Source organism: Microcaecilia unicolor, chromosome 4, assembly GCF_901765095.1.
Source record: "Microcaecilia unicolor chromosome 4, aMicUni1.1, whole genome shotgun sequence".
Lineage (NCBI taxonomy): Eukaryota > Metazoa > Chordata > Amphibia > Gymnophiona > Siphonopidae > Microcaecilia > Microcaecilia unicolor.
This window is the reverse complement of record NC_044034.1, coordinates 342,380,280-342,396,179: the sequence shown is the minus strand read 5'-3', so window position 1 is coordinate 342,396,179 and position 15,900 is coordinate 342,380,280. Positions and strand designations below refer to the sequence as shown.

General features: G+C 45.6%; 1 protein-coding gene across 1 annotated transcript in view; it reads right to left on the bottom strand.

Annotated features, from left to right (window-relative positions):
- The window catches only part of IFNAR1 (interferon alpha and beta receptor subunit 1), a 60,886-nt gene extending 47,994 nt beyond the window's left edge, over positions 1-12,892 (bottom strand). The window contains exon 1 of the mRNA XM_030202159.1: positions 12,746-12,892. Coding sequence (XP_030058019.1) covers positions 12,746-12,824 — 79 coding nt within the window. The 5' untranslated portion in view covers positions 12,825-12,892. The remainder of the gene's footprint in view (positions 1-12,745) is intronic.
- Between the last annotated feature and the right edge of the window lie 3,008 nt (positions 12,893-15,900).

Below are 15,900 nucleotides of genomic sequence, written 5' to 3'. Positions count from 1 at the left end.
ACATGATAAAGTTAATAAATAAAGTAAATCTTAAAAAAAAAGTTTAAAATAAAAAAGTAAAATGTCTGTGAATGAATGCACATTGCGGAAGGGCTGTCAGGTAAGGTTTGTCTGTTTGCGGATGATACCAAACTCTGTAATAGGGTGGGTACCCAGAGGGAGTGGATAGCATGAAGAAGGATCTGGCAAAGCCTGAAGAATGGTCCGATAATAGACAACTAAGATTTATTGCTAAGAAATGCAGGGTCATGCACTTGGATTACAAGAATCCAGGGAAACGGTACAATATAGGGGGTGAAGTGCTTCTGTGTACGAAAGAAGAGTGAGACTTGGGTGATTGTGTTGGATGACCTTAAGATGGCCAAACAGGTAGAAAATCGACGGTCTAAGCCAGAAGGATGCTTGTCTGCATAAGGAGAGAAATGATCAGCAGGGAAAAAAAAAAAAAAAAGAAGAGGTGATAGTGCCCCTGTATAAGTCTCTGATGAGACCCCATTTAGAGTACTGCATGACTGATACAGATAGATTTAGGAATAAATTTTGGTTTATCATCGATTAGCAGAAATTTGGTCTTGTCTCTATTGACTTTTAGCTTGTGGTAAAGCATCCATTTGTCTAACTTTAAGGGTATCAATCTCCGAACTAGAGTACGGTGATGTCATCTGCATAGCTATAAGACAAGAAACCATTATTCTCCATCACAAACCCCCGCCAGCAAACAAGGTATCTGATGTGGCGGCGGGGCGGGTGGCGACGGTGGGGGAGGGGGGTTCAAGGGGGTCGTCGGCAGGCCAGCAGGGGCGTCCAATGTGGCGGCAGCGGCTCGGGAGGGGGCGGCAGCTAGTGCCCCCCCACTTCGGGCTCTGGCCCCCACCCCTCCCGGCGAGGTCTGACTACACCCCTGAACTGTACTATGGCATATTCATGCCTACCAAATTTCTGTCGTTTCTTTTTTTCTTTTTAAATGTTTTTATTGAGGTTTTCAATAATACAACAAACAAAAGAGAGAAAGGAAAAAAAAACAACAATTTATACAAAACAATGCTATACAGGAAGCTGAGATCAAACATTAGGCAATACAACTAGACAGCTGATGAGTTTCCATTTCTGAGAACCATAGTGAGACCCAGGGATAGCAGTCGCTGAAAGCTGCTCATATTTCTTGTACAATAAAACCCAATTCCACCAAAGAATGACATTGACTGGAGAGTTGTCTTTCCAATGCGATATTATTAAATTTCAACGCAATAGAGACCAAGAAGTCAAAAAGCAGTTTATCTCTCTCTGCAAATAGACATCCAGATGACATACTTTGGTAGAAAAGAGTCCTGAAACCCAAAAATCCCTTGCAACTTATCCCAAACTTATTTCTGTCGTTTCTTTGATTTTGAGGAACAAACTCTGTTTTGGGGGCCCTTTTACTAAAGCTTAGTGTGTGGTAACAAACAGTGTCACATTTACCTGGAAGAATATAGACCTTCTATATTCTATGTTAAAAGCCCCAACTTGTGGAATGCATTGCCCATGGAAACTTTGTTGTGTCCAAGAAATTACTCAGTTCAAGAAGGATTTAAAGACCCACATGTTTATTTGTGCATATGGATCATTAGAGGAAGGATAAAGTTTTATTCTAATAGGGGCAGACTGTTTTTACTTTCGCAATCCTGTGCATGTTTGTATTAGTTATCACTACTCATTTGTTATTAACCATTTCTGTTAAGTTGGATTTTATTATGAATGCATTTTATGTTCCCCACTTAAGATTGTTGACGTATGAAAGGGGAGGGGGGAAGGGAGAAATCTTGTAAAATTAGATGACGGAATGTAAAATAGAACTAATGGAAATTTCGTATACATTGGGATTTTTGTTTTTTTTGTTCTTCTTGTATTCAAAACTCCTTATCCCATTGTTTAATAAAATGTCCATTTCAGAATCTCTGCTGATTGGAGCACGGGGATACTTGGTTGAAAAAAAAAAAAAGGCAAGAAGGTTTTATTATTATTACTAGTAAGAAATGCCCGTTTCTGGAAAAAATGAAACGGGCGCTAGCAGGGTAATCCCCCCCCCCCCGTCCTCCCTCCCGAGTTGCAGACACCCCCTCCGTGCCTCCGTTCCGAGTTGCACACCTCTCCTCTTCCTCTGTTCGTCCCTCAGTGACGTGGTTGCGAGGGCCCTCAACGTCATCGCGTTTTGACGCGAGGGCCGCCCCGCCCTCAACATCATCGTGTTTTGACGCGAGGGCGGAGCTACAGTGACTGGAGCCTGCAGGCCAAACCGGATATCTCGGGCGCCTCAAGTTTCCGGCTTGAGGCTTCAAAGTGCCTTTATATATATAGATTATTATGTCCTATTTTCTATGTATGGCCCATGTGGCATTAGCGTACACTAATGTCCGTTAAAGCATGTTAAACTTTAGTCACAGGGCCCTCTGGACACCTAGAAAGAGTAAACTGTCTGGGTCCTCTAGTTGTGATTTGTGTTGGTCCTGTAAAAACAAAACTGGAACCCTCACACACCTACTGTTGGAATGTCCAACTCTTGTAACATTTTGGTCAGATGTTTGGGAAAAATTGGAACACGGAGGTGAGAGGCGCTGAAAGGTCAGTGCAGGGGGCCCGATAAGGACAGGGGTGGGAGCTGCGGGGATGGGGGGGAGGGTGAAGGTTGTTTCACGCGATGTTCCTTTCCAGACGGCAGCAGCAGCGGCAATTTGACTCCATTTCCCTCTCTGTTCCGCCCTCTGACGTCATGACATCTTGACGCAAGGGCGGGACAAAAAGGGAAGTCTGTACTGCGCATTTGCAAGTGAGTACAGTCACTTGCCTTTATATGTTTGATTAAACCTGCATACATTAACTACCAGGTGGGGAAGAGGGAAAGGCTTCAGCTTCTTCATTTGGCCAAGGCTCCCTGAAACTTTACTTCCCACAGGGCTCTCACTTCTGGTACTGTGGCCTGGCTCCACTTTCAAGGCCCCTTACTCCTGCTCTGTACATTGTGCATCCAACCACACATGTGTATGGACAGAAAAAAAACCCTCACCAACAAGTTACTTCTTTTATATTTATAGTGAAATGTAGTTAAGTTTCTCATTGTAATGAGTCTGTGGCAAGTTTCAATGCCCTTCATTTTACCATTTATTCTAGGTAATGATCTGATTTGCGTACGTATGCAATTAATTTCTTATTTATGAAAACAACAGGGTAATCGATCTGCAAACTCCAAGATGGAAAACAGACGAAGCAGACACATACGTGGAAAACACAATTTTATGGTGGCATTTGTCGACTCACGGCTTTTGAACGATTCTTTTTCGTGAAGTGTCATCTGTCAAGGTGTGCGTTTCAATTGCGAGTGCAACAAATAGATATTCAAGTGGGGATTATATGATCATACAGATATTCATTAGCCCCTGATGCAGCCCAGTTGGGCAAAACATGGCCTGGGTCGGGCTTGCTAATTTATCTATATTTATTACCTAAATATTGTTTTCCACGTACGTATCTGCTTCGTCTGTTTTCCATTAATTTCTTATTTTACATATATTTTGAACTGATGTATGTGGAAGCTAAGTAACGTACATTAATACTGATGCCCACATCGGCACAGTTTACTACATCAGCTTTTAGGTCATACAGTTTCACTGTGGGGATAAATCCTTGTGTATAGAATGACACTAAGACTGTAATGTTTCATAATGAGGGTAGGTTACAGGGATTGATTGGTGCTAGTGGGTTTAGATGACTAATTCATAGAGAGCATCACAGAATTGCTGGGGTTGTGGCATAAGTAGTTTGACCTTTATCTATCTATTTTGGGCATGTTCCATTTTAGGCCTCTATTTGTACAGATATTTCACACAGAATATGTATATATATAAGATCAGTGTATTTTTGGCAAACTACATTTACAAAATTCTTCCATGATGAAGAAAAGGGCATTACGAATAGGGAGAATTTCATCCAGCTTCTGGATTTGGCTTTTTTTTTTTTTTTTTTTTTTTTAAAGAGTTTTTAGAATAGAGAATTCAACTCAGCTATTATCTACAATACTACCATCTTTGCACAAAACTGACTTCCTACACAGAACACACTGTATTAGATATAGTACAGATCAGAAAGTAAGAAAAAGAAAAATTAGTTCTTATCTGATCATTTTCTTTCCTTTAGTCCCAAATCAATTCAGAGACTTATGGGTTACTAGTAAAAAAAGGCCCGTTTCTGGAACGAATAAAACGGGCGCTAGCAAGGTTTTTCTGGGAGTGTGTATGTTTGACAGAGAGAGAGAGAGAGAGAGAGAGCCAGAGTGAATGTGCGGGTGTGTGACAGTGTGTGTGTGAGAATGAGAGTGTGTCACAGGGCCCCCTCCCCTGTTCCTAATGCCCCTCACCCCGTTCCCTTCCCTCCCCTCCTTTTCCTCCTCCTTCCCACACTTTGGGTTCCTTAAAGCTTTCAAAAGTCTATGTACCCCCGTGGCCCTAACGCCCAGTATCCGGATACCCCACCGCTTTCCTCCTCACCCCTCCCCCAAGATGTAATACTTTCACGTCCTTCATTTAAAAAAAAAAAAGTGTCCTATCTACCCTGTGTACAAATGCCCAGCATTCAGATTGTGTTCCTCTCGTAAATTTTCATTTCTTTCATTCATTCAGAACTTGCCCCCCCCCCCCCCCCCAACACTTTTGGTTCCTTCAGTCTTAAAACTCTCCTATGTACCCTGTGTGCTAATGGCCAGCATTGAGATTGTTTTCCTGTCCCAAATTTGCATGTCTTTCAGTCATTCACAACTCCCCCCCCCCCCTTCTCCAGTTTAACACTTTCGGTTCCTTCAGTCTTTTAAAACTCTCCTATCAACCCTGTGTCCTAATGGCCAGCACTCAGATTGTTTTGCTTTGCCAAATTGTCTGTCACTGATGTCACTGAGGTCAGTGCGTGCCTGCCTAGCAGACCACTTCCGGCAGGCACGGTCCCAAGCACATCCTGTTGGAGGTGAGAATTATTATATAGGATATCCATCTACCAGCAAGTGGAGATAGAATGAAAGAGCTCTGTCATAAAAGGATCTTGTACAGCAGCTTCCCCTTCAGTACTGTCGATAACAAAGCACAACACCAGAGTTAAAATCTCCTGCCTCTGACAAAAATAATCGTGAAACAACGAAACATGGAAAAACTGGAACAGGAAACAACAGAGCACACAAAGTGCAGTAGAGGGTGCTGCCCTCAGTACTAGACTGAGATACAGTTCATAGGTTTCATATCTGTTGAACCTCCAAAATCTTTCCTTTTTTTTTTTTTTTTTTTTTTTTAACTGCTACACTGCATCTGCAAACAAACAAAATCCAATCCAAAAGTCTACATGAGTGAAACAGGCCTAGGAAAGAAAATTATCAGGTTAAGAACTAATTTTTCATTCCATTACTTCCCAAAGATCAATCCAGAGACTTGCGTTGTGGGATATAAAAAAAAAAATACAAATCAGAACCTCAAGTTGGGTGGGACATGGCAATCTTTGCCAAAAAGATCGAAGCACTGAAGGTCACATCCCTCCTGGCTAACACACCCACATTGTAATGCTTCAGAAAATGTGTGCTGAGGAGGACCAAGTTGCACATCTGCAGATTTCATCAACAGAAATAGCCTACAACTCTGCAAAGGAAGTAGCCTGCCCACTGGGGGAATGTGTCCTATGACCCAATGGTGGAGCTCTCCCAGCCAAAATGTACTCTAAGGAAATGGATTTGTCAAGCCACATAGCAATCTGCAGTCAGATTGTGTCTGCATACCAATCTAGTGCTACTAGAATCACTGGGTCCTGACGGCGAGAGATCCTCTTGAGTACTTTGCCTACGACTGACCACAAAGGGAAGACACAGAAAACCGAATTGGTTGGCCATGGCTGGAGAAGGGCATCTATGGCCTCAGAGCCAAACTCCTATCTGCTGAAGAACTTAAGAGCTTTGGCATTGTTCTTTGTGGTCATCAGGTCCAGGATGGGAAGTCCCCACTTGGGAGATATTAGAAAAAAACATTTCCTCAGAGAGCTCCAACTCTCCTGAAATTAAGAGACTGCTGCTAAGGTAATCCACTTAAATATTCTGCATGCTTGCTATGTGCGCTGCTCTGAATGTAAGGAGAGATGGATCTCTGCCCACTGACAGAGAAGCTGCACCTCCTGTACTAGGGGAGAACTCTGTCTCCTTGTCTGTTGACAAAGGCCACCACAATTGCATTGTCAGAAAGGACACAAAAAGCCTTGCCCTTCAAGAGGGCAGAAAACGCTTATAGGGCATTCCTGATGGCGCTCAATTCCAAGCGGTTTATTGGCCATGATGCTTCTACCTGAGAGAGACCCTGGGCAGTTTGGCCCAGACAGCGGGCTCCCCATCCAAAGAGACTGCTGTCTCTGGTCACTATTACCCAGTCCAGCACTGCCAGGGAGATGCCTCTCCTCTGAGTGGCACCACCAATGGATGCTGAATTTTAGGAAGCTTGAGATGATAGTTAGCGGATGTAGAGGTCTAGTACCCAAGAGGAAGTGATAACTGAAGTAGGTGCATATGGAACCTCGCCCAGGAAAGAAATCCAGAGTGGACGTCATGGTGCCCAAGGGGCAGGGAGCTGGAGTAGATCAGACATTTGAGACACAATCTTTTGCTGTTGTGACTCCGGGAGGAAAACCCTCCCTGCCCAAGTATTGAAAATTATCTCAAGGTATTTGGGGGGAGGGGGTCAGATGATCTTGAAGTTGACCACCCAACTTAGCAACTGAAGACTGACCACTCTGGCTGTCACCCACATGCTTTCTTGAAAGGAAGACGCCCTATTCAGCCAATTGTCCAGACGGATTTCTGGCACATCCCTCTCAAAATACAAAAAGGACGCAACTACCACCATCACCTTGGAGAAGGTTCTTAAGGCTATTACTAGCCCATAGAGCACTGACCAAAACACTAAAAATGTTCCCCAAGCATAGAGAAACGAAGAAAGTGCTGATGAGGAGGCAAAGTTAGAATGTGGAAATATGCCTCTTTGAGATCAAGAGAGGTAAGAACCCCCCCAGGCTGAAATGATGCAATTACAGACCGCAAACTTCCATATGGAAGTGCCTGACCTTGAGAGCTCTGCTCAACATGCTTGAGGTCAAACACTGGATGGAAGGACCTGCTTTTCTTGGGAACAATGAGACAGAAGGAATAGCGACCTGGCCCCTGTTTGCAGGAAGCACAGACTGAGATCTTTCAACATGTTCCTGACCACCAGAACTTTGACGGAAGCCTTGAATGGGGAATCCAAGAAAAATAAAATAGTGAGCAGACGAGTAAAACTCCAATTTGCAGCCATCTCTGACTACATCCAAAATCACTGATCTGAAGTCATCTTGGCCCATTCCTCAAGGAACAAGGAGAGATGTCCTCCTATGAGGACCCCCAAGGAGTGGGCCTGCAACCTGTCACTGGGCAGCCCAGGCTGCTGGGACCACTCTGGAATTAGATGACGAGGGCCATCTGTCCCCATTTGATGTTTCTGTTCAGTGCATGGGCTCTGAAAGAAGCTGGACTTCCATGGCCTGTGATGTCTTGTGTCTCTAAACCTGGAACAAGACAAAAGAATGCAATGGAGCTTTAGACTTATCCTTTGGTAAATACTGGCCCTTAGATTCCCCTAAATCCTTAACAATCTTCTCTAAATCCTCACCAAAGAGAGGTTTTCCATGAAATGGGAGGCATGCAAGCCCGGACTTCAAGGCTGTGTCCACCGCCCAATGCCTGAACCAAAGCCAACACCTTGCTGTGACTGTCAAGGACATTTCCTTAGCAGAGACCTGAAGTAGATCATATACAAATCTATCAGATAGGACAAATTGGCCTCAAGGGAAGGTAGGAACTGTACCAAGTCCTCAGCTATAGTCATGTTTTGAACCCAACGCAAGCAAATGTTGGCAGCATAGAAGACAAACTGTAGCCTGTAAACATGCCACCACCTCAAAGGAAGAGCATGAGAGAGAATTCTAGCTTTCAGTCCTGGACATCCTGAAGAACCATTTCGCCCCTCAACAGCGTCACAGTGGTGACCACAGAGTCCACCCTTAGGTGAACATAAGAACTCTAATTCCTGAACAGGGAGATGATAAAGCCGAGACATAGCTCAATCCAGCTCTAGCCACCTTCAATCTAGCATCAGGGGATTCCCACTGCGCCAAGATAAGCATCTGCATCACAGCATGATATGAAATGCTTTAGGACGTATTTGTGTATGACATCATAGGGTGGGAAGTAACCTCCAAACTAAGGGGTTAAGGAAGAGATGTTAAGCACTTCCAGAGCCTTGGTAATGAGGAATGGCAGTTCTTTCCAGAACAGCCTAGCCATGGTATCATCACTCTCCTCAGGAGGATGCTCGCCTTTCTCCAAGGGGTCAGAAAGTGAATGACATGAGTTTCCATACAGAGGAACATCAGATCCATGGTCTAAAGGCAAAGAAACTTCTTCAACCTTCCTCTGAACCTGCCATGTTACAGTACATATTTTTCAAGTTACCAGTAACAATAAACTTTAAGAAATTATATAATTCACTGTTCTAGTACAACCACTCTCTATTTTAAGTCCCCAACCGCCCCTCCCGCCATCCTTGTATCCATATGCGCCCTCCTTTCCCCCCTGTAAACCCACTTCCCTACCCCTTTCCCATTCTCCCCAATTACCCCCCCCCCCCCCGCTTCTTGACCCTCCTAATTACAGCTTTCATTCTACACCCAGTATACATTCTAAAAGCACCCATTCTTCCGCTTCTTGATCGAAACTCCCCATTCTGCAATCTGTCAGTTTTTCCATCTCAGCCACCAGTCTGATTTTTGTTATCCATCGCTGTTTGGGCTCACAATCTTAAGTAGTATGCTGAACCTGGGGGATTAAGTGACTTGCCCAGAGTCACAAGGAGCTGCAGAGGGAATTGAAATGATATTCAGTTTTGATTTCATGATATTTATATCTACATATGGGACGCTTTCAGATAAATTAAAAAGATGTCAAATAAGTCAAAATTGCTTTCTACTGGTGCTACATTTTTCTTAATTTCCCATGTTAACTATTTCATGTCTCAATGTTCAGTAAATGATATATTTGGTCATGCTCACTTGGGAGAGTTATTACTGAGCAAAAACTTACATTTTCTTTCTGCTGTTAGATATCAATATATAAAAAGATAACATATATGGGAGTTAATGATTAGATGTATTCATCTTTGACTACCTACGTAGTAGGCATGTTATAAAGGTACGGGCTTTTTTTTTTTTTCCCAGATTTTATTCCACTTATCTTCTGCTCCTCATTTGATGTGGACTTTGAACAGCAAATGGTATTTTTTTCCTATTGCTTTATCATACAATTGCTTTTTCCACTTGTTTTGACACGTGTACAGAAATTCCTAATAAAATAAAAGCGCTTTACCTCCAATCCAGAGAACCAAGTTCTAAGGTGATGTTCAAATAACGTCTTGATTATAAATTGTTAATAGGCACAAAAGACAGTGGTCTGCGTAAACAGTCATTGTGCAACTACTCTCTCTCTCTGTATACAGCAATATTTACACAGGAAGCCAAAAGAAACACAGCAGCAATTGCAAATCTGCGAGAGAGACTAATTCGACTACCTTTTTTTTTTTAGCAAGTTGCCACCCCCCCAGTCCAAAAAAAACAAAACACATCACAATAGTAATGCTGCTGTACAAGTAGGGAGGGTGGGTGCAGGATTCCCCACTCCCAGGAACACCGACACCAGGGGGAGGAAGGGATCCAAACATGCTAGCTGCACTGGGGGGGGGGGGGGGGCTTTTTTTTTAATGAGGTTTTTATTAAACACTGTCAAAATGACCTAATTAAATATAACATCATATAGCAAAGTACAGAATACAAAAACAAGGAGAGAAACCCCAAACAATACAGAAACCTCAAAAAAAGCTTTGAGTATAGCAAGAACCTCCTGAATCCCTAACCCCACCTCCCCAAAGTGGGTATAACTTCATGTCAGTTGAAACTCTTCAAGGGACCCTGGATTTTTTTTTCCCAGTTAGGCATACAGTGAAGCTGCTCCATCCAATAAATATAACTCACAGTTTCACCCTACAGATGGTGGAGGGGCTGGGGAATTTCTGAAGATAAACAGCCATATCTGCCTGCAAACTTCCTCCCTCTCAAATGGTAAAACTGAAGTTTCTAAACTCCCAAGTTGCCTTGTTGAAACTTGTGCATTGTGCCATTCGCTTTGGCGATTATACAACTGAATTAAGGTTTGTTGATCTTAGATGCTCTAAAGAGTTAAACATTTCTACACTGAAGGGACTGCTGAGGCAGGCCTTTGTAGCCGATACACGATTCGATTCGTGTCAAGTCCATTGGATATACTTTTGAAAAAAAACTTATGTTTTAATCTACTAGAGTCCATCATATGTGTCACCTTCACCGCTTTAACTTCATACCTTGCCAGAATTTGCAGCCAGGGGAAGGAGGAAGGTTTGGTGTATTGCCTGGGAGGTGGCATCTCTATTAACTGGATATCCAAATTGCCAAATCAGACAGACCAAAGACTGACAAGTCCTTAAACCTTTTCTACAAATAATTCTGATTATGAGATTGATGAATTCTTACATGCTCTATGACTTTTGCATTTGGGTTAGCCACAACACTGACTATATTAAAATTCATCAATCTTCCTTGAAAAGAACCACAATTAAAATAGATTCAACTCTTTACTTACTGTCAAAGTTATTCATGCACAGCCAAAGGCACCAACATTTCAAAACAATTAGGGGTACCAACATAACAAATTACCCTTCCCTGGACACAATAAAGGAGCTTACCCAATAGTTGGGGTCCACAGCACCCACAGAGCTGGCTTCTACATGCACAGCATCTCAGAGCAGTTACACTTTCTGCCAAATTTTACTTATAAAAATTACGCTCCAACACATTTAGGGCCCTGTTTACTAAGCAGCATTATAAGCAAGTTAACATTTTTAATGCTGATTAACCATGTACGTGCCTACAGTATCCCTACAGGCACCTATATGGTTAGTGCATGCGCTAACCTGTAAACTCAATAAAAAAAAATGTTAACACTAATGCACCTTAGTAAACAGTGATTATTATGTCTATATATCTTTTGGTGACTCACCATAGTAAAATGATGGCAGATAAAGATTAGCATGGACAAGGGGCGTAGCTAGGTGGGGCCATAGGGGCTTGGGCCCCCGCAGATTCAGCCCTGGCCCCCATGCTTTCACCCCCTCCCTCCCGCCACCAAACCTCCCCCACCACATTCGACCCCCCCCCCCATCAGGTACCTTTGCTGGTGGGGGTCCCCAACCCCCACCAGCCGAAGTCCTCTTCAGCACCAGTCTCCGAGTCCGGTGCGTTGCTGATCTGGACTCTGTTTCTTACCTGAGTCCTGCACGACGTCAGGACTCACAGAAACAGAATCCAGATCAGCGAACGCGCCAGACTCGGAGACCGGAGCTGAAGGGGACTTCGGCTGGCGGGGGTTGAGGACCCCTGCCAGCAAAGGTACCTGGCGGGGGAGGATTGGCGGCAGCGGGAGGGGGGTCGAAAGGAACAGGGGAGGGGCAGCGGCACCAGGGGGTCAAAAGGGGGGGGGTAAAATGTGCCCCCTCACGGGCTCTGGACCCCCCCTCCCGCCGAAGTCTGGCTACGCCCGTGGCATGGCCTATCCAGTCCACCCCACCCAGAAAGGCTGCCAAAGTTGTACCTGTGTAGGTTATCACCCCTTCCCCCCCCCCCCCGTCTTGCGGGTGGCAACTGAGGCCCATGTATTCTCTCCCCATTGTGGCCCCCCTTTTTTTATTCTTTAAAAATGTTATTTAATTCTATATAGGGAAGTCCTGTGTTTATTCCATGGCTTTTTTGAATTTTGTCTTCATTTTCAACCCCACCACAAATAAATCAACCTCCTACATTTGGAGAATCACTTTAAAATTGAGCTCAGTCTCAAAAAGCTACAATCGCAACTTCTTTTAAGGAAATGTTAGACCTAATCTGGCTCTACGATTGCTTAAAAAGACGTAAGGAGTTCAAGTAAAATTTCAATTTGAGAATGAGGGGTCCTAAGATGATGGTGAAAGCGGACAGACTCTGAACCTAAGGAAAAATACTTCTTCCTGGAAAGGGTGGTCAATTCACGGAACAGCCTCTGTGAACGAGACAAAGACTGCATTTGAATTCAAAAAAGTAAGGAACAAGTGCATAAGAACTGAGATGGCATGGCTAGACAGGCTGCATAGTGCATAGCCATACAGTCTTTTATTATAAGCCATCATTTTTCTCTGTTTCTAGCTTTTATAAGGCAAGCAAGCCGCTACAAATAAGCCTGCCTTAAATACGAAGAAACCCATTCAATGCCCATCGGCTTCTCCGCATTCAGCGTACCCCATCCTCTCGGTTTTTGAAAACCAAAACAAAGAGACCAAATTAAAAAAAAAAAAAACAGTACAAAATAGAAGTAACGTCTCATGCCGCCAGCCTTCTGATCTATGTAGACGTATATGAAGAAAACATTTCCTGCTGAACGCACACTGTAGCTGCTGAAGCATTTACATCCCGCTGTACTGTGGTATTTGTAACAACGGATGCTGCAAATATCAGAATGCAACAGGCCGAGTGACGGCCCTTAAAGCAGCCCAGGTCAATCGAGAACATCATTAACAAAAAAAGCAAAAACAGCGGCGAGTCTCACCTGTCCAGGCGCGTGCACACAAGCTGAGGAACAGCAGCGAAGGAAAGCAGGCCCCGATCCAGCCCGCCGCAGCTGACATCCTTCCGCGCGCTCTCCCCCAGCTACTACTACAACGTTCCAACGCGCGAGCGCCCTGTGCCGCGCCATCGCAATCTCTTACCCCGCCCCTTTCCTGGAAAAGGATCTCAAATGCCGAGAAGCCTATAAACAACTTCGCCCACCACCGCTCCACAATGGTCACGCGCCGACGTCACCGTCCTTCTGTTCTAAAGCCTCCCCGAGTCCCCCCCACCCCCCGGAATGTATTTCTGGCAGCATGAGGGGAGGAAAGAAAAGGATATTACTGCCAGTGGAGGGTGGACGTATTTTTTTTTTCCCCATAGACTGGGAAATTCCCATACCTTACGTACTTAGAACCATTGTGGTCTGGCAGCGCTGTAGGGCAAAACTGAACCTAGAATAGCATGGGGGTCGAAAGGGACAGGGAGGGGCAGCGGTACCAGGGGGGGGTCTGCACCTCTCGTTGGGGCTGCTGTGAAAAATCGGAAGGAAAAAAATGTTGAATTCACACCACCATTGAAAACAACATTTTTAAACTCCCGTCCAGCTAAAACTACTACTACTACTATTTAGCATTTCTATAGCGCTACAAGGCATACGCAGCGCTGCACAAACATAGAAGAAAGACAGTCCCTGCTCAAAGAGCTTACAATCTAATAGACAAAAAATAAAGTAAGCAAATCAATTAATGTGTACAGGAAAGAGGAGAGGAGGTGGAGGCGAGTGGTTACAAGTGGTTATGAGTCAAAAGCAATGTTAAAGATCTTACACCCTCTTATGCCAGAGAACAGGGCCGTGCCAACCCAGTAAGCGGGGTAAGCACCGCAGGGGGGCACCTGCCTTCAAGGGCGCCACTGCCGGTCGAGTTCTATTTCAAAATTAAAAAAATAAACCGTACCGCGTTGGCACGTCGGCGCCTATGTGCATGCGCTGCTGCCTTCCCGCAAGCAGCGCTCGGGCTCGGCTCTCCTCCCTCCCTCCCCATCAGCGCCTAGACATGTCCACCTGCGAGCTCTACACCCAGGTAAGTGAAGCGGGGAATCTATCTCTTGTTGCTCAGCAAGCGGCGGGGGAGGGGCGCATTGAGAGAAAGGAGATGCCACACGGGGGGGGGGGGGGCGCCAACTGATAGTCTGCAGGGGGGTACCAACGACCCTAGGCACGGCCCTGCCAGAGAATATAAATAAACTAGTAAAAAAAGGCCCGTTTCTGTCAGAAAATAAACGGGCGCTAGCAAGGTTTTCCTCCGAGTGTATGTTTGAAGAGAGAGTATGTGTGAGAGATGTAGAGTGTGATAGACAGAGAGTGTGTCATAGAGAGTGTATGTGAGAGACAGAGAGTGAGTGCCCCCTCCCCCTCCCTTTATGGTCTGAGGTCCCCCCTTCCACCCCACCTCCTCTCCCCTGCCCCCCTGCAGCCACCCATGTCCAGCAACCCTACTCTCCCCCTGCCCCCCCTCCAGCCACCCATGTCCAACGACCCTGCTGTCTCACCTGCCCCTCCTTCATCCACCCAGGTTGTGTAACCAATTCTTCGGGGCAGGCAGGAAAGATCCCCGGTCCTGCCTGCCCGGCTCTGGTGCTGACGCTCCCCCGCTGCTGGATTGCTGTTCAAAATAGCCGCCAAGACTTCCAATGGCGGACTCATGAGACTTCTGCTGAAGTCTTGGAGGCCACCCTTGTAAGTATTAGCGGCCATTTTGAACAGCGATCCGGCATCAGGGGAGCGCCAGCACCAGAGCCGGGCAGGCAGGACCGGGGATCTTTCCTGCCTGCCCCGAAGAATTGTTTACACAACCTGAGTGGATGAAGGGGGGGCAGGTGAGAGAGCAGGGTCGTTGGACATGGGTGGCTGGGGGGGGCAGGGGGAGAGTAATGTCGCTGGACATGGTTGGCTGCAGGGGGGCAGGGGAGAGGAGGGTCGCAGGACATGGGGGGCTGGAGGGGGAGTAGGGGAGAGGAGGGTCGTTGTTTGATGCGCCACTTCCTGCCACTTGCTCCGCATGTTTCCCTACTCCTCCCCCTGCCTGGGAATCAGCTGTGAGTGACGTCAGCCTGGCTACGGAGGCTAGCTCAGCAACTCCGAAGGCGCCACGGACACAGGCAGACACATTAGAACGTTGGTGGTGAGAATTATTATATAGGATAAGTTACAGAAGGGAATGCATAAGCCGCTTAAACTACATGGAAACAAAAACAAAAGTTTGCCAAGTAAAAAAAAAAACCTCAACAAAACAAAACCCAAAAGTCTGCAATGCCGCTCAGACACGTGCGGGTCTCTAGCACAGACAGAGGGGTTATTTCATAGTCCCCGGCGCTGCTGCAGATGGGACTGTGGCACCTCAGCCGCCGCGTGACTGGTCCCGGGCTGCTGTCAGCGGCGCAAGGTTAGGCGGCCATTTCCCTCCCCAATCCGCTCCCTCGCACTTATGTAAGTGTTCTCGGTAAGCTTGTTCACCTCCTCGGGGTCCCAAGACATCGCAGACACGTGGACAAAATGCTGACCGGCACAAGAAAGGCTGGACTGACGTGGCTCCTGTCAGAGGCCGAGGCGCGAGCGGCCGTCTGAGGTAACCAGGTGCCATAACTTAAAAAAAACATTAAAGAGTCCCTCACGAGCACTTGGGACATGCAACTTGTTCCTTTTTTTTTTTTTTTTTTAGATGGGTGTTAGGCGCTTTCCCACTGGTCTCTATGGGTCCCGTTCACAGCAGCCCTAGCCAAAGAGAGGTGCAGACCTCCCGTTAGGTTGTCCACGATAAGAGGAATCGGAAAACGGTAGTGCATCTCATTATAATAGCCTTTGGATCATTTGCATTCCGTTTTTGTTAGCTGCTACCGTGGTTGGAAAATGTCTTGGAGAAGCCTTTTGTGCATGCCGCAGTTTACTACTTGCTCGTTAATGGCTCGTTTAGTTTAGTGCATCTGGCCCACAGTTGGAGGACACCTGCTCATCTCCGGCCTGATTCCAAAATGGCTGGTTAGCGCGGATACTCAGCAGCATTACCCAGTTAAGTGCAGCTGAATATCAATGGATAGGTGGCCTCAAGCAATATAACTAGGCAGAAGACCCACTTAAATAATTTTGAATTTTAA